Genomic DNA, 19,216 nt, shown 5'->3' with positions numbered 1-19,216 from the left:
CTTAAACATTTATATGGAAGATATTAGTCATGGTGAATGGACTGGTTCTACCTGGGCATTTAGAGCGCTTTATGCAACAATAATCACATTCATTAAACATCTGGTTGCTTGGAAACAGCATGTTTACATCGTATATGTGTGCCTTGTCAGTGCCATTGCATCTTACCATCACAGGATGGCATGTGGAGGCTAGCAGTGAATCCACTGTCGCACACACACAGATACAATCCTTCTGTGTTGAGACATTTGCCATGAGGGGAACACAGCTCTGTGTCGTCGGCACACTCATCAACATCTGCGAACACACAGCGTGAACAGAGTTTGTGTCATTCCATACAACGAGTCTACATCCTTTGTTTAAAGAAGCAGCTTACCACTGCAGATGGTGCCATTGATCTGCCGGTACCCCTGTGGGCAGGTACAGGTGTAGGAGCCCAGATTGTTGACGCACTCTCCCACTTCCTTACATGGCCTGGCTTCCTCTGTGCACTCATTCACATCTAAAACATCAATAACACAACACAGGTTTTTTGATTAAAGTGATATGTTCTGATTATTTTGACAGATTTGATCAAATCCTTATTATACATCCGTCCCGACCTGGACAGCTTATCCGTGTCAAGGTCGTGGGGGGAGAGTGGAGCCTACCCCAGCTACCACAGGGCAATAGGCAGAGTACACCCTGGACAGGTCGCCAGTCTGTCACAGAGCTAACACATAGAGACAGACAACCATTCACACTCACGGGCAATTAAGAGTTACCAATAAACCTAACCCCACTGACTGCATGACTTTGGACTGTGGGAGGAAGCCAGAGACAACCCAGGCAAGCACGCAGAGAACATGCAAACTCCACACATAAAGACCACGGTGAGGCAACAGTGCTAATCACCGCACCACCGTGCTGCCCATTGTCTATTTGAATGTTGCAGCAGCAAGTGGTAGCAGAACGGTGAACAAGCTGCCCACAGGCCAGGGCAAGAACAAAACTTTCAGGTAAATAAATCATTGTAATGATGTCTTGATGCATTCTCAATCATCCAGGAAAGTAAATCTCCAAAAGTTGATTCTGTTCATCTGGACGTAGCGTTTTGTGAGAGAAACGTTTCGTCACTCATCCAAGTGACTTCTTCAGTCTCAGCTGACTGCAGGTTTCCCCAATCTTATAAACAGTACATTTGCATAATGACTGAAACCAGCCCGCTGAAAGAACAATAGGCTGGGAGGTCAGAGAGAAGGACAACTGCTGCCCAAGCGAACCCTGTAGTGATCCCATGTGTCAGGAGTATCGGAGCAGTTGAGACACATTTTTTCTAAACACCGGGTCTCTGTGGCTTTTAAACCCCAAAACACGCTGCGCCAAAAATTGGTCCAGCACAAGGATCGGGTCCCCCAACACAAACAGAGTAACATAGTGTACGCTGTTAAGTGCAGGAGGACTGCCAGGATTTATACATCAGGGAAACCAAACAACCTCTGGCGAAGCGGACGGCACAACACAGAAGAGCTACCTCGTCAGGCCAGTGGACACTGTTTCAATGATGAGGATGTAACATCCTGGACAGGGAGGAACGCTGGTTTGAGCGCGGAGTCAAGGAGGCCATTTACGTGGAAAGGGAAAGACCATCTCTGAATTGAGGAGGGGGCCTAAGGGTACATCTTTCGCCATCTTACAATGCTGTGATTGCAGCCATTCCCCAACTCTGTGAATGGTACTCATGGCCATTGATCAGTGGTCTTTGATCAGTGGGTATTGGTTAGTGGTTGTTGATCAACGGTCATGAGAATTTGCATAATTAAGATTAAGGAACTGACCTCCCAGCCCATTGTTCCTTCAGTGGGCTGGGTTCAGTCATTATGCAAATGTACTGTTTATAAGGTTGGAAACCTGCAGTCAGCTGAGACTGAAGAAGTCACTTGGATGAGTGACGAAACGTTTCTCCCACAAAACGCTACCTCCAACTTTTGGAAACATTGTGATGATGTGTTCTTCAGCCATGTCCTGAGACATCGAAGACAAAGTATTTATACAAAGGATCTGAAATGCTGCCAGAAGGTGGCTGGATGTTCTATCACGACAATTTCCATGACCTACCAGCCTTTTCTGTCAAATCTGGACACCTGTGACTTCTATCGTTTCCCTAAAATGAAATTAAAGCTTAAAAGATACTTTTTCAACATGGTCTAGAAGAAGCACATGCACTAAAAGGTATCACTGCACAAAGCGTCGTCAAGGGTAATGGGGGTGAAGTTTTAATCAAAAAATCAAGTAAGTACTTGGTATAACAATTTGACCTCTATGGATAGATTCTCCATGTATAACAACCCTGCAGTTGATGATTAATGATTTAATAAGTCGCCCATTCGGATATTGTTATGGTATAAAGGCTCCCTTGATTGACAGTTGTGGGTCACTAATTAGCAGACATTTATGCCTCCATGTTGCATCCATACAGTTTAAAGATTCAAGGCTAACTAAGCTTGCTACTGAAAACTGTATCCTCTGATCTCTACACCAACTTCTGCCTCAAAATAAAACATCAAATCAGATTCCAAAACTACAGTACTAATGCAGAATGCATATAGTTTCACTTAATTTATTCTCCCATGAAATGGAGGGAATATGTAACTACTTCCATTTGTTTGTCTGTCTGATTGTTAGAGGTCCTCAAAATATCATATTTAAATTTTGTCGTTATATCAGCTTGAGCTGATATATTTTTGGTGAAAATTGGGAGAAGGTCAAAAAATCAATAAAAACTTTATGTTACCCACCTGTATGCACAGACTGATATCTACAAACTTTGCAACAACATAGTAGGACTTTGGGGACCTCGGAAAAAAATCTGAAGAAACCATATTAAGCAATATAGTTTAATATCTTAAAAATTTACAGCTTACAGACGACAAAGATTTCAGCCATTTCTGCTCCAATTATATGGGTAAAGATAACAAAATATCATACCATCACACTGGTCTCCAGCTGGCGATAGTCTGAAGCCTGGCCCACACACACAGAAAAAGGAGCCTTCAGTATTCTGGCAGTGGCCTCTGACACAGACTCTCTGATCCTGGCACTCATCTATATCTGAAACAACACAAACAACAGGTTAAACTTGCATGGATTTCTCACACAGCAGATGAACAGTGTGCTGAGGGGCTTCTCTCAATGAATAATTATTTAAGCAAACAAACTGGTTGAGACTGACGTCTGCAGTGTTTCTTCACATACAGTGAAAACAGTGAGCGCACTGATTTATAGTGTGTGTTACACTAAACTTATCTGAACACTGGAATAAACACTTCAGGTAAACACAGGCACAGTATTGGGAGTGGCCTGTTATAACTAATGCATTGTTATACAATGGAAGCACGGCTTTAAATTATTAAATATGATTTTAATCATTTTTATTTACGAAAATGTCATCATTGGTTGATAAGCAGGTAATGACATCTAAATCATGCAAGCGCTGGCCAAACCTAATGCATGATTAGAGGGTAAAACCTCTTTTAATGGCTCTTCTGACTGTATTTTTATAGACTTTTGGTGACCACCACAGACTAGTGCCCACCAGCTAAATCATTGTCGGTTTAAGTAAGTCGGTCTGAGTCGGATTCCATTCCAGGCTCTTCAGCATTCTGAAGCATAATGCCCAAGAAGTCAGGAATCAGCACACAAGTCCTTAATGATTATGCTCAACCGTATCTCGAAAACATCATCCCGGCCGAGAACGTTGCTCTCACACTGCAGGTTCACTTGTGGTTCCTAGAGATGTACAATGGGAGGCAGAGCCAACAGCCATCAGGCCCTCTCTTGTGGAAACAGCTACCAGTTTGAGCTCAGGGGACAGACACCTTCTTTACTTTAACGTTGACTTCATACTTTCTTTTTTGATAAAGGGCTGTCTGTGGCTCAGTCTGTTAAAAGACCTCCCATGATGCACTCAGCACTCCCCTCTTTTCACTCCTGTTATTTATATATAATTTTCACTGTTGCCTTTCATGTCATTAACTTTCGTTTATTCTCTCCTGTAGTCCAAAAATGCCCTCGAACTCATGGACACACACACACATAATCTAGTTGATGTGAGTTTGGCAGTCACATGCAAACACTTGTGGCGTGGTTTATTAACTTCTATGAAGGATTCTGCTGCACAGCCTAATTCTTTTCTCTCGCTGCTACCACCATTCTCTGTTGTGGCTTGGCTTGGCTGACATGGTGTGTCAAAACTTCACAGCTAACCTCGAGTCGCATTGGATACAGGAGTGGCAAAGTGCTAAAAGAGTAGAGATGGGCACACCTTTTGTGCCTGCTAGAAATAATAGCATTACCAGGAAAGCGTGGGGAAATGTTGTGTATTCTTTGGCATGGTTTGCAATTTTATTTCTTGACTGGTACAGGTGTACAACTTTGCATCTGTTTCCTGGGTTGATCCCTTAATGTTTTGACCGCCAGACATACGCACCATGAGGTTAAGGGTTATCCTGAAAAATATAAGTGTTCTCTAGGCCATTAATGGCTTATACTGGAAGTTGGCACACATAACAGTTTCCTGTTGGTTTTCTGATGATCATAGAGATTTTCATGCATCGCCAAGCTTTGCTAGCAACCAAATACAATATTTTAACTATGTGATCAGATGATTAAAAGAAATTTGTTAAAAATGAAAAATCAGAAACAGATGAAAACCTCCCTTGGTCTTTCTCCATGTGTTTTCAGGCAGTCACTGTAACTGTAACTCCTCCAGTCCATGATTGTGCGCCAGGCTCAAAGTAACACAACCTTTACTCTGCACTGATCAGCAACCTAGGTACAACTCAGACTTGTATGATATTAGTGCAGCATTAATATATGTATTATATTACACACTGTTTAGTTTAGGCACATTATTAATTAAAAGTGATTTAAAGGAGTCTTGCACTGCAGTAAGGTCCAAATACAGAGACATGTACATGTTAACAGTGTAAGGACCTACCCACACACTGGCCTCCTTGACCCAAGAAGCCAGACGGACAGGAGCCGCAGCTATAGCTACCAGGCTCATTGTAGCAGATACCAGAAGGACACACTAGCCGGTTTTCACATTCATCGACATCTGAGAACACACAAATAAGCTGTCACAACAAACATGTTCAAAAACGGTCATTCAGTATTCACTCTTCTTTTAGCTCTAGCTTTAGTCTCTACCAGCGCTCTCTGGCTCTGTAGCTGCTGAATCCTTCTCTGCATGTCTGTCTGTGGTTTGGCAGACATTCATCAGCTTCACTGTAAACAGCTGAGTCAATAAAGAGCAACATTTCTAAAGCTGGTTCACCAAAACTCAATTTTTTCCACATTACCAGCTGTTTTTCAAAGAAAAAGTATTAAAAAGCAGACAGACAGAAACTGTTTAACACTCAGAGTTCTAAGTCATCACAGGTGACACACCTAATGTTATATTTTGGTGAAAGACAAAACTGACCTGGTAGAGACTAAAAACAAAGCTAAAAGACTGCAACAAGGATCTCACGCTTGGGCAGTATCAATATCACAGGGCATTTAAAAATCACAACAAATACATTTTGTTAAAAAACAAACAAACAAAAACATCTCCCTTAGAACAGCGTTGAGGGTGGTTGTTGCAATGTAAAAAGTACCCGTGTAGAAAAGTTCACCAGTCAAATATGCATCGTAGGAAATTTTATACACCGCGGTGTAACGATTTTTACTAGAACATCTAAAACCAATACTCCTGTTTTTGTCTGCTTTGCATCAATCTTATTAATAGACACTATGGTTGCAAACCCACATGCATATAAACCTCTCAAAGAAGTCATAATCTGATCCACGAGCCTCTGCAGCTAAGCAGAAGAGATTTTATTGCGGCTATGGAGAAATCATCATCACGCCTGTTTGCCCTCTGAGCCCTAATTCAATATCATTTTGGTGGGTGGGGAGAGCTGCATTGAAACGGCAGGAAACCACGTAATGACAGTGCATCATATTCATATCCCAATAAGGCCGATGAGCCGGGAGGAGGGTGGCGCTGATGTCGGTAACAGTGTGGTTGTTGGTCTCGTCCGAGATTCCACCAGCTTAGAATTCCATTAGAATGCACTTGTTAGTGAGCGGAACTTTGTTTGACCAATGCCAGATGTTATAGATGTGCACAGCATAAATACTGTCCTAGTGCCTGATTTACTTTGACTGTAAATGTTCCTCCATGTCTCACGTTTATTCCAGAACAGGATACAGCATATGGTGAATACGTTTTAAATATTTATTTGCTCTGGGGCTCCAGCCTAACAAACATATTAGTCTATAATAAATTATAGTCTAAGTTCTTAGCTCACTGACTATATTAACAAGTAGGCAGTAAGTCAGAGTAACTAAGAACTAAGAACATAATTCATGATAACTCACAAACTTCTCTTCAGTCAAACGTACTGGTCCCTGAACTAAGATTCTTGGGTCCTGGGTCCAATCCAGCAAACCCACGCAGTGCCTACGGCTTTTAACGCAGTGGTTCTAAAACGTTTCCTTTTTTTATGCCCTAACTCGGAAGCCAAAAAAAAGCTCACACTCTACACAAAAAAACTCAGAAAAAATACAATTGTTATAAAGAAAGTAAATAAAATTTTCTAATGTGTTTGCCTTTATTCCACTAATAATTAACTTCCTTTTTCTGACAGAAGCTGGTGGAAAGATGCTGATTTGTTAGACTGTATCTAAGTCCCATGAACATTCAGACCTCATGGCTGTCTGTGATGAGGATTAAGCCTTCGGACAGTAAATGGGGAAGCTGGAAACAGGTCACAAGGGAAAAAAAGAGTGCCTTAAGTTGAGAAAACAGCCATTTGCTGTTCATGTCTTTTGGACATGGGCCATTCATTTCACCTATCATATCTCAACTGAAGGACACTGATTCCATGAGCTTTGCTAAAATCGTGTTGCTTTTGCTCGCACTACACATGGCGTACAAAGCTTGTTTAACTTCAACTCTGACCAATACATTCCTTACCTATGCAGGTGGTTTGGGTCTCATCCAGGTGGTATCCTTCATCACAGTGGCAGATATAGCTCTCAGCTGTGTTGTAACAAATCCCGTGGCCGCAAATATAAGGGTTGATCTGGCACTCATCTACCTCTGGGCCAGAAGAGAAACAGGAGAGCACTAATGTAGCAGCACTTTTAAGAGCTAATAATGGGTCCCATAAGTTACTATAAAGAGCTGCAAGGAACCACAGCCTACCATTAATGTACCACAAGTTAACAGCTTAATAAAAAAGCATCACAAGTTCACATAATCTACCACAAAGTAGCCGAAAGCAACTGACTGCGGAGCAGGTGACGGAATTAAAACCATATCACAGACAAAGTGTTTTATTATTGGCAGTTATTCTCAGCATATTGTGAAGAAGGTCAAATAAATACCTTTTAGTACTTTGCAGTTATCCTTGCGAGCTGCTTTTCATAGTAAATCCTTTTTAGTTCATTAGTAAATGATTCGAGATGTGAGTTTGCACCACAGCAAACATCTTTGACAGTTAGCGATGTAGTTATTTTCCAACTGGGAAAGCTAAGATGTAGATTAGTTCTGCGCTAACAAGTGTTACTGGACATCAGGCAACAGTTCGAGAAGTTTCTCCAAGTTTTAAGAAGACTCTATGGACAACAACATACACACTATATATAACACGGAGTCCATCCACAAAGTGCAGAGACACATGCAGTCAGAAGTATTTGGACAGTGAAGCAATTTTGCTTCAAACAAAAGAAATCAAGATCTGATTGCAGAACTTCAGCTTACATTAAACACTTTTGGAATTCCAGTCATTTTTTTCAAAAACACAATTCTTATATTTAAAACTATTTTAACTCGTCAGTTACCTTTGAGCCTCAGAAAATGGAATATGTATAAAATGGCTGAAAGGTATAAATATTTGTCATTTTGATGAACCCCTTGAATTAAAGCTGAAAGTCACCTGAATCACATTTATCAGATACATTTGCCTCTTCATAGATTCGTCTATATTTTAATTCTATGTACAATTTGAAAAAATAATATAAATTTATTCTCTCAATGACTTCATGAAGTCTGGAGCCTTTCCAGCACACTTGGAACATAAAGTTCTTGGAGAAAGTCTTCTTCAAACTTTAATCTTTTAGTTCAGCATTTCACTCAATTTGAGGGAAACGTCCCCGTGCAGAACCTGTGGTGGAACTACATAATTAAACTTCATGGGAGAAGATGATTCCTTATTTAGATAAAGAAATTGGAGTCAAGGCAGATGAGCCTAGAGAAGACTTTTTAAGTAATAGTTTAATTACTGCCACTCTAAGGTGGAGAGCGAAACATTAATTAATACTAGGATTTCTTTGAGCAGTCTTGCAGAGAAGATTTGGTGAGTTTATCATGGGCACAACCCACCTATATAACTCTGCTGCTCATTTTCCTTACAAATGTGGCACTGCTTCAGAGGAAATAAACAGGCTTTCAACAGTATAGGATTAATTGCCAGTAATAATTGTTACAATAAAGAAATAATCGACCCAACACAAATTTCCTTACTTTCTGTGCTAAGTTTAGTTAGGGTAAAGGAATGCTTGGCTCAACACAGCTCTGACTTTCTGCCAGCCTGGCCACCGTGCTGAAGAGAACCCTGGGGTTTTCTTATTTTCTTCAATCAGTAATGAATAATAAGATGTCTCTGTAGATTTATGGATTGCATTTGGATTGCATCCAGGTTAAATGAAAATCTACTGAGACACTTTGTGCTCTAGCTTATGGGTTATCTACATCAAGGTCCATATTTGGGAATTGTACCAGGGAGTCAAACACTGGGCTTTCTTTGTCAGGGGAGCCACAGTATTCGGGGTTGTACGAAAGACGTACGACTTTTAACAAGATGACCAACCTGCCTCGCAGGTTAACATATGAAACATACGTCAACCTGCCAGTACAAAAATTGAACAGCAACATTTAAAAGCAAGATTTAAAAATCTAGTTGGTTTTGGTATGACGAGTAACCTTCAGTAATAGTAATAAATCACACAGCAATAGTACATTCAAGTAGTTGTAAAAAGCATGATAATATATTAAGTAATCCAAATACGTTACAAAATACATTTTGGGGCATGTATTCTGTAACCTGTAGTGGAATACATTTTAAAAAGTAATCTTCCCAACATTGTTTGCAAATTACTCGAATCTTTCCTAAATTGAAATGGTTCATCTCTTACGAGGTAGACACCAACTAGCATTTACACAATTACAAAAAGCTGGTGCGAAGAAAAAGAGAAAACAGAAAAAACACACAAAAGAACAAAAAAAGTTTGCAAAGAAAGAGTGAAGAATGTTTCAGCCCTACCTGCTGCCTGAGTAGGTGCGATGTCCTGGCCTGCATTAGTTGGAAGAATCTCTACTGGTGCAGGAGGAGAAATCCTCTCAACCACTTCTGTTGAACCAAAAAAGAAAACCACAACACAAGCCATTAGTTCTAGTATGTATGTAGTTTATTCTTAATTCATTTTATTTCAACATATTCATTTTAAAAACATTCACAATTTACTTATAGCTTAACACTGAACTGTAATTAACTATTAAACTAGACTGCCAGACTGGTGTGTCTAAGCAACAGAACACCAAAATCATATAGCAAAGTGGTACCTTGGGTTTGTATAAGAGTCTTCACAGATGGACATGCGACAGACAAAATATAATTCTCATTGTTTGGCAAGGAAAGACAATGCAGTTTACAGCAACTTTGGGTGTATTCATACAAAGCTGAAGTTATAATGAGAGAGGTCACAGAGGACCAGACCAAATCACGCCCACAGATATGCACAGACCTCAGTATGATAGCAATGCTTAGAAATGCAACTCTGAATGCATATCTCTAATCCGATGGTTAAGACCACAGGCACTAGGGAAAACAGTTTGGAGACTGCTCCACAACATGTGTAATCAATAATCTAATGCAATCTCCTTGTAATTGAAATGGTCCCTTCAAAGATGGGAACCACATCTAAGATGACTCACAGTCAATTGTTGTCTTTAAAACACCTTTAAGAGTGTGAGAAAAGAGAGACAACAATTGTTAAGACTGAGGTAGTCTGCAATCAGTTTTAATTACACGGGGTCAAGTTGGCAGTGCTCTGCATGCAATAAAATCATGATTAACTCTAAAAAAGTTAGATTTGTTGTTGTCTGTTGCAAATCTGGTGCTGTCTACATTAGAGGTATACAGGTGGATCACAAACAATCTACACATCAGGCACGGTTCTCAGCCACAGACTGGGCCGGAAGTAAACACGGTAAATTTATATACTTTATACATTTATAAATAAACAGATACAACTAGTTAATTTCATTAATGGCCAGCACTGTACCAACAGCAGTGCAGATTTGCAGCTCAAAAATCAGGGAGTGAGTAATGTACTGACAGAATAAAACAGTGTAAGCATAGTTGCATTGCTCTCTGAAGACAGCATGGTAGCTCAGATCAATCAGGCTGAAGATCAATATGTTTATGACCTAAGGGTGAATGGTTATGTTAAAATTACTCTAGATGTTTGTGGACCTCACAAATGAGTCTAAAACCTATCACAATCCCATTAATGCATGCATTTTGACAGGCATGTGTTTTGTAATAGCACCAATCAAACCAAATAAATGAATGAAAGACACGAATGTTGATATGAAATGTTTACAATGAGTAGAAATGTGACTAAAACCCTGAAACACTTTAACCCACTCGGCTCACAGTAAAAAAAGAGCACGAGACGCATCGTCTTATCATCTCACAGGATTCTCCTTCTCCCTCCCTCTCATAGTCCATTAAGTTTATTTCAAGTCTGATTCATTTCAATAAATGCTAGGATTACTGTGAAAAAGCAAAATGTGAAGCTCTAAACAGTGAAAAGACTTAGCCAACATTCTGGCACTGCGCTCACAACGTCCCTCCTGTTTAAATAAATCAACACTGGTAGCAGCAACCATCACACACGTCTTGCAAAACAAGAGATGCTCCTCAGTGTTGACAATCTGTCTGCTTTCATAAATTAGACGGTGCTTAATTGCAAACTTTCCCCAATCTATTTGAGAGTGAGTGCAGTCAGTCGGACAGAGAAACGTTGCCTCCAATGTGGCGACTTGCAAAAAAGTGGTTGCCCAGAGGTTGATGGTGCAGCACCCTCAACCATTGGGCAACTGCTTTTTGTTGCAAGACGACTTTGTTTCAAGTACTCGTATTTGGCCCCAGACAGCCAAAAAATTCTGTGCAATCACTTGCCAACCATTTTTTTCCTGGTTGCATGGAGGTTGCCATCCTGCTTCTACTTGTGTGTGACTGACACCTAGAAAAAGAGAGATGGGGGAACCACCAGTGGCAGGAAATACAACACTAGAGTGACTAGATTATCCACACTAGGTAACATATAAGGACAATGGAAAGGATAATATCACCTGATCTTATATTCTGCACAAATGTACTGAAACTTTTGGTACAAACATCATGAATGACAGAATTTGATTTTTTTTTTTTTTTTTTTACTAACAGAAAGGGCTCCTGCACAGGCACATTTATTTTTTGTCATAACCATTACTCATCACCTCAACCTGCTCCTGCAAAAATGTGATCATATGACCTCAACTGTTACCACTTCTTAATGTCCCAGGGAGTACCTTTGGCAAGAAGTTTAACAGGTTTAGAAAGGACAGCCTTGTGACTTTACAGAAGAGAAATTTCAGAAAACAAACAATTATTCTTGGTAAAAAGGCAGTAAACCCAACAAAATTTACAATCAATATTACATTATAATTATTACTGCAGGCCAATACAAAAAATAAATAACCCACCCCCAACGAGCTTCTGTGGCCTACCCTCCCTGTGGAGGTATTCGATCATCATCATCTGAACAACTCTCATGTCAGCTGTCTTATACGTGGTTGTGGTTGTGTGCAGTGAAGTGCACCGAGACAGTATTCAAACGGTACAGTTATTGAATAGTAATTAACTCAAACTTGAAATATTCCAAATAACTTACTGGTATTTATGAGATAGAAGCAAAAAAAAGAAAAGATTTTAATTATTCCCTTTGTATAATGAATATACAGTATACGGACAAAAATAGTCCAACTACACATGTGCCATGTACCTCAGCACTTAACCATCCTACTCTGTTCCTATATGGCTTTATGGCTAATTTGCTATGGTTCCTAAATAATTTCCAGCAGCTCCGTCTATACTCTTTTACTTTACCCTATGATGCAAAACATATACTTTCAACATTTTATAAGCATGAATTATAAAAGAAATTTACCGTAATGCTTTTTTTATTTATATATATATATATATATATATATATATGCATTGTGGTTGTAACAAATAATTTCAAGTCTTATTAAGGGTTTGCTGTAGACTTTGTGACAAGATGCTACTGAAGAGCATGCTGTCAGATGTAGCCCTTGCTTGTAACATGTGGTTTAAAAAACTTCTGATATTGATGGTAAAAATGTACAAGTTGTGCCATCAAAATAGGACTTTACTCACCAATCAGTGACATTTCCGTCGCTACAACAAAACTACAGTACAATAAAACCTGTGTGCAGTTAAGACTAACAAAGTGATCTAATACTGGGTTTAGATGAGGCAATATCAAACTGATGATGCCTATCCATACCATAAATAGACATCAGGGACATAACTGATGGTTTATTTTGTGTAGTCTGTGGATACCAGATGACTCGAGCAGATGGTAAGATAATGTGTTGTTAGCACTGATCTTCTGTGCCCTTCTTTTAAATTCTTACTACCTCGGTCTTATCCCTCTGTGCATCCACAGCACAGAGAATCTTTTTAAAAAACAACAACAACTCATTTTTAATGTTCTGTTTGTAGGCTTTTTGGAACCCAGTACAATTAGTACCATACATACTGCTTGGGATACCACTTTGTTTCCAGTAATTACCTAGTACCTCTTTTACAGTGATATTGTGTGTTGTGAAAAACAACAAGCTATATTTATATATATAACATATCATTGTCATGTCAATAACAAGTTTTAAAATGACTCAGTAATCACCATCACTGAAACAGCACTCTTTTCAGACCACTGGATCATATTAAACCCAAGGATTAAAAATCGCTTTGTCTGAGCCCATCATAAGCTCGATGAGCTGAGTCTGAAACTGCTTTGAAGTTTAAAGGGCAAAGCAGGAACCTGGGTAAGGTGCCTCCATCTTGATAGTGGAAACACCCGGAGATAGCTGGGGCTGGATAGGTTCAACTACTGGACTAATGCTACCCACAGGAATTACCAGCTCCTTCAATGAAAAGACACAGACAACACCAAAGACATAAAATCAACATAGCACTGTATACATATACTGCTCAAAAATATTAAAGGAACACTTCAGCGTATATAATCAAGTCAATTAACCTTGGGATATTGATCTGGTGGTTAATCAGTTTCAGCTACTTTGGCATTAATGACTTTAACTACAGGCGCACTAGACGGGCAACAACGAAACCAACCACAAAACAGGAATGGTTTTACAACTGGAGGCCACTGACATTCATCTATTCTGACTGTTTTTTCATTTGCCTAGGGTCAGTGTCACTACCAGTAGCACAAATAGTCCGACTCCTCCAGGATGGAACATCAATACAATGCTGGACGGTTTGCAGTGTTTCCTAGCACAGTCTCAAGAGCACAGAGGAGGCCCCAGGAGACAGGCAGTTATTCTAGGAGAGCTGGACAGGGCCATAGAAGGTCCTTAACCCATCGGCAGGACTGGTATTTGCTCTTTTGTGCAAGGAGGAACAGAGCTCTACAATATGATTTGTGTGAAAGTCTCTGACAAAACAATCAGAACAATCAGACTTATGAGGATGGACTGAGGGTCTGACATCCTCTAGTGTGTCCTGTTTTCACTCCCCGACACCATGGGGTGAGACTAAAGGGTTGGCATTTGCCATAGAATACCAGAAAGTACAGTTCTAATATCAGTGAACTCTAATACCAGTGAACCAGTGAAAGGGTTACATCCAGATTAACCCTGAGCGTATGTGACAGGAGAAGCCATAGAGAATGTTATGCTGCCTGTAACATCATTCAGAATCACTGGTTTGGCTGTGGGTTAGTGATATCCATGGAGTCATATCCATGAAGGAACGCACAGGCCCCTACATGCTAGGCAACAGCACCCTGACTGCCATTAGGTAATGGGATAAAAATCCCTCCTGGTGCACGACAATGCCCGGCCTCATGTGGCAAGAGCAGAAATTGATACCATAGACTGGCCTTGAGTTCCAGTCTTGCCTGACCTAAATCCAATAAAACACCTCTGGGAGATGATCTTTCTGTCAGGCCGATAGCATCAGCCTGTGCCTTAGACTGTTCAGTAGCTCAGTGATATCCTGATATCCTGAAATCACCTGTTATCTCATTAGGAGCATCGAGTACCACTTCAAATTGTTCAAATGAAATGTTGGCAAAACGGATTAGCCTGCCACATCCTTCTTTCACTTTGATTATGGAGGGTGTCTTTGAATTAAGTTCTCTGTCATTTTCATTTGCATCTGCATCAAACAATGTGGCATCCTTTCATTCCTAACACATTACCCAGTCCATATCTGTATTGATATCCGGCAAGACTTTTCCCCCACTGAGCTCTGATATGTTTTCAAAGTGTTCCTTTATTTTTTTGGAGCAGTGCATCTTTAGCCAAGACTCATCATTTAAGCCTCCTACTACTTACGTCATGCAATGCAGGTACTGTGCTGAGAAGCAGATTAGCATTTAGCTTGCATGGCAACTGGCTGCAATTTAATCACAGAGCAAGAATAAACAGCTTGGCAAAAGGGAGCTAGAAAAGCGTGGAGTATCCAGATCTGGGACCATGTCAAAGATTTCAGTCTGGTTCTTAAAGTCTACATGAGCACATCAAAGATGTAGAAATTGACTTGCTGTTCAACTGACCAGCCAAAGTCATGCAGCAATGTTGCTGATTTCATGCAAATGTGGTTTTGAAACTCTTTTGAAGGTAAGTGTATTTGCTAAGCGTATGCAGGCAAACTGCTTTTGCATTTTCACTCTAAAGAGTGAAAAGGTACCAAACCTACCTGCTCTGGTGAACTGGTTGCTACTGACCAAAAAAAAAAAAAATACAAACAAAAACTTTGAGTGAAGGTTTGTGATAATGTAGCGTAGCTCAAACTTTTTTTTTTTAAATGTCATCTGACATTTAAAAAAAAAGTTTAAAAAAAAAAACTGATTAGCTTGAGTGTCTTAAATCTTTAAGACACTCAAGCTAAATCAGTCAAAAACTGTTTTGACATCATAAACACTGAATACCTTCAGACTTTGCTTACTGCTTATTAGCTGTTGAAATGTAAATTCTTACCAATACTGCAAGAAAAGTAACAATTGCTTCCCCAATCACAGCATTTTGGTAACACTTTATATGAACAACACACGTATTCAGCATTAGTAAGGTTAATACTTTATTCATTAATTATAAAGCTATATGCACCTTATTTATTCTCCTTGTCATCCATCATCATCTGTCGGTCAGAAATTCACAAGAATTGTTACTTTTCTTGCAGTATTGGTAAGAATTTACAGCATTTCAACACCTAATAGGTCTTCATACAAATTATGTTCAAGGTCACATAATCACAAGAATTCCCCTTATCCAGAACAAAATTCTTCTTATTGCCCTTCAAAAATAAGGCAATTGTTTTATGTGAAACGCCTCAATTTCATCAACATCCAACCTTTGTTTAAGTAAATGCTTAGCGACATATATACAGGTCCATGTTTGGTGTTGTGAAAAGATCATAAACAGCACACACCACATTTCCAGGTCTCAAGATGACAAAAGTAAAGATTTAGAAAAAAAGCAAAATATCTCCTCCTTCCACCCAGCACAGCTTTTGCTGCTTCAAAGTACCAATATGTATGGCTGCCAGGTGCCTCATTACTTTCTGGTGGTATCCAAACACTAATCTGCACAGGTTTAGGGTGGTGGAATTTTGTCCGATTGTTTTTTGCGCCCTGTCCTCTGTGCCTGGAAAACTCTGTACTCTGCTCCAGCAAAGCTAAACAGTAATTTGGTTTCTGTCTGGCTTTGGCTAAGATGTTGCAAAGTTTCTCCTTCCCTTGGTGGCTGCCAAGCATGTCCTGAATAATAACAGGAGAGGATGAGGCTCTTCTCTCAGGCAGGTTTATCTCCCCTTTGCTCTCTTTTTGATGGCTTGTGGGCTGGGCTTTTAACAGGGAATGAGCGCTCAGTCAAAGCACTTTAATCCATGTCCTCTACAAACAAATGTCACAAGAGGGATGTGTTTCTCAAAATCTGGCTTCCTAATCACATGCAAGAAGATCATAAATCAGAGTTTTTAATGTTACTTTAGAGTTGTAATTTGCAAACGTGAGATTCCCGTTTATCCCACCGTCTCGGCATTTTTCACCACGACACTGATAAATTAATACCACACTTCAAACAGGAGCAAGTGGGTGTAATTTGTTACACGGCTTGATCTTTTTCACATTTTCGGCATTCAATAAAGTGCAAAAAACATTTTCTCTCTGCTGCACTGCATAAATGCAATCCATCAGATATATTTGTTGCTTTGACAGCACATTGAGTTCAGACACTTTAAAGTGTGCCAAATAAAATACAGCTGTGGAGTATTCACATCTTAATATCTCAAGTATCTAACTGCTGCACCGCAAATTCTGCAACAGAGGGCAAGTTGATGTCTTTCTGAGAAAGACGGTGGGTTTTTTCGCCCCAAATGGAGACTATAAACACTGCATAATATTCTGTACAAACAAGTCGCACTAGGTCCATATAATGATTTATTCAAAAGTAGCAAATCAAATGTCATAAGCCACCACTTCTGTTCAACAATGGTTGTTCATAGAAGAAACCAAAGAGTCACTCCACAAACACACGGCACCTCATAGGAGAGCCACCTCAAAAGGAAAAGGCTGAATCTGCACTCAGAGGACAAAGGGCCGATTTTGGACCGAGAAGACAAAAGGTTGGAAAAATAAGTAAATGAGGCCATCTGCATCTACTGAGAACAGCCATTGTTGAACACAGACGGTGACCAGAGGTGGGACACTTCATTACCGTACTTAGAATTTTAAGCTGTCTGTAGTTTACTCCAATATCTATTTTTCTGATGACTTTTTTTCTCCATACATTTTTACACAAATATCAATGTCACTGAGAACATGCAAACTGCACGCAGAAAGACAAACATCAGCAAACACACAAACTGTTTGTGTGCAGTTTGTCTCACAGTGTGTCTGCAAACTGACGGTCCAACTGCTGCATTTCACAGGAAGAGAAACGAGTGAGCAACTTTATTTAGAGATGGAGAAAGTTTAAGACAGACAGGACAGCAGAGGAGAGGAAAAAGTTGTACTTAAAGGTAAGCGCTCAGATATTGGATGTGTTTTGATAAATTAAAATAAAATAAAATATTTTTATACTGTGTAGCATCCTGCAAGCAACAGTTTAGTGCACAAATTTGAATTTAACCTAGTGATAATTAAATTCATTTACTGAATTCCACCTATATATCAATTATATATGATCTAGTATAAAGACAGCATAAATAGAATACTGTTAGTTACAAATCAGTCAAGATACCTAGCTCAATTATTGTGGTCCCAGACACATAAAATAAATAGACTAAATCAACTAAACATGCACTGGTAATTAGCTATTAATATTGCAAGACTCACCTGGTATAATCTCTTCCGGTGTTCCAAACGCCTCCACAGGTCTCTCTGGTGTTGGTAGGGGTTGTGGTGGGTCAATGGGCTCCTGATAAATTGGCTTATTGACAGGAGGATTTGGCAGAACAGTGTAGCCCATTCCACCAGGACAGATTTCTTTGAACTTAGCTGCATGACAACACACGACATGAGTAGTTAACTCTATATCTGTATTCTTAGAATGAATACAAAAGCACCAGAATAAAAACTCAAATAAAATCCACCATTTACCAAGTAGAGGGTACTTTGAACACATCTCTGGTGAAGAGAAAAAAGCATTTTATGCTCTACCTTCACACAACTTTCCATTTTTGCTCCTTCAAATCTATATTAAGTAAATGTCCTAGTCTTATCAAGATAACTTCCACCCTTCTCTTGTATAACAATATAAAAAGAGAAATGGAATGAGATATTACAAAAAGAGGAAAAAGTGATATTTAACTAACTAAGAATAACTAAATACTATTAAGCAGTCAGTTCCCACGATGAGATAACAGAGAACCCACCGTAAAAACTGTGGACTTTTCTTTTTCACTGAATAAAACACCTTAAAATTAGTAGAAAAAACAATTTAGAAATAGAAATGCATGACAGATTTTGATTGGAGTTACACACTCAGTAATGTTTCAGAAATGAGGAAAATCCCAGGCTGGGACATGTCCATATCCAGCCGATCTATTTTAGAATCCTAACTATTTTTTAAAACAACAGTCCATCTAATATAAGTTGTATGTGTTGAAAAGAAAGGTTGAGCCTGTTTTGCTGCATCACAGGCTTCAGATTCAAGTCAGATTTGAATCCCAGCTTAAGATGTGCAGAAATTTCAGTTCCAACTTCGATTAAGTTTGATCACATGTGTGATCCTTGTACAAGGAAAGACGTTTTTACATAAACATCTTCACAGTTCATTTTTCAATCTAGTGTTTCTCTTCATCTTAATTAGTAAAACACATGCGTAGCGCCTGCATAATGATATTATTTCTTACTGTTGGTATCAGAATCCATTTGTACAACACTGCAGAGTGACGTATAACATGAATGAATAACCCTGACTCTTCTAACAGCGGACCTTGCAGCATGCAATTAAAACCGCCAGCAACGTGGCAAGACGTGTAACATGTGAAAGACACAGCAGCAATTTCTAGTTATTTTGTGAGCTTTGTATGACAAAATATCTGTTTTTTTCTGTAACTCGTGTTTGTTGCTTAGTTGAATATTCAAGATATAACCAGGAAAACACGCAGGACCATCACAAGGACGTCATTCTACCTGTTTAGCCTTGTTTAAATAAAGGATGTATTTGGAATTTTTCCGCATTTTGTTTGTTTCTTTTTTTGGTAAATTTACATAAAGTAAAGGTGGTCGAATGAATGAAGACAGACTTGTTTGTTACGCATGCTTTTAGACAATAGCGTGACGCTTTTCATAATTCTCAGT

General features: G+C 39.3%; 1 protein-coding gene across 6 annotated transcripts in view; it reads right to left on the bottom strand.

The window, feature by feature from the left end:
• ltbp1 (latent transforming growth factor beta binding protein 1) overlaps positions 1–19,216 on the bottom strand; it is a 127,545-nt gene that overhangs the window by 17,264 nt on the left and 91,065 nt on the right. For 4 of the 6 annotated variants that reach the window (XM_040037152.1, XM_040037154.1, XM_040037157.1 and 1 more), the window contains 9 exons: positions 17,747–17,908; positions 15,109–15,131; positions 13,205–13,307; positions 9,352–9,438; positions 7,002–7,127; positions 4,977–5,096; positions 2,966–3,088; positions 375–500; positions 167–295 (listed from right to left, as the gene is read on the bottom strand). In XM_040037152.1, the coding sequence (XP_039893086.1) occupies positions 167–295; positions 375–500; positions 2,966–3,088; positions 4,977–5,096; positions 7,002–7,127; positions 9,352–9,438; positions 13,205–13,307; positions 15,109–15,131; positions 17,747–17,908 (999 nt within the window). The remainder of the gene's footprint in view (positions 1–166; positions 296–374; positions 501–2,965; positions 3,089–4,976; positions 5,097–7,001; positions 7,128–9,351; positions 9,439–13,204; positions 13,308–15,108; positions 15,132–17,746; positions 17,909–19,216) is intronic. The other 2 variants (XM_040037153.1, XM_040037156.1) reach the window with 2 other exon arrangements.

Source organism: Simochromis diagramma, unplaced genomic scaffold (genome assembly GCF_900408965.1).
Source record: "Simochromis diagramma unplaced genomic scaffold, fSimDia1.1 OVJJ01000197.1, whole genome shotgun sequence".
Lineage (NCBI taxonomy): Eukaryota > Metazoa > Chordata > Actinopteri > Cichliformes > Cichlidae > Simochromis > Simochromis diagramma.
The sequence above is the reverse complement of the archived record's forward strand: the minus strand, read 5'-3'. Positions and strand labels throughout refer to the sequence as shown.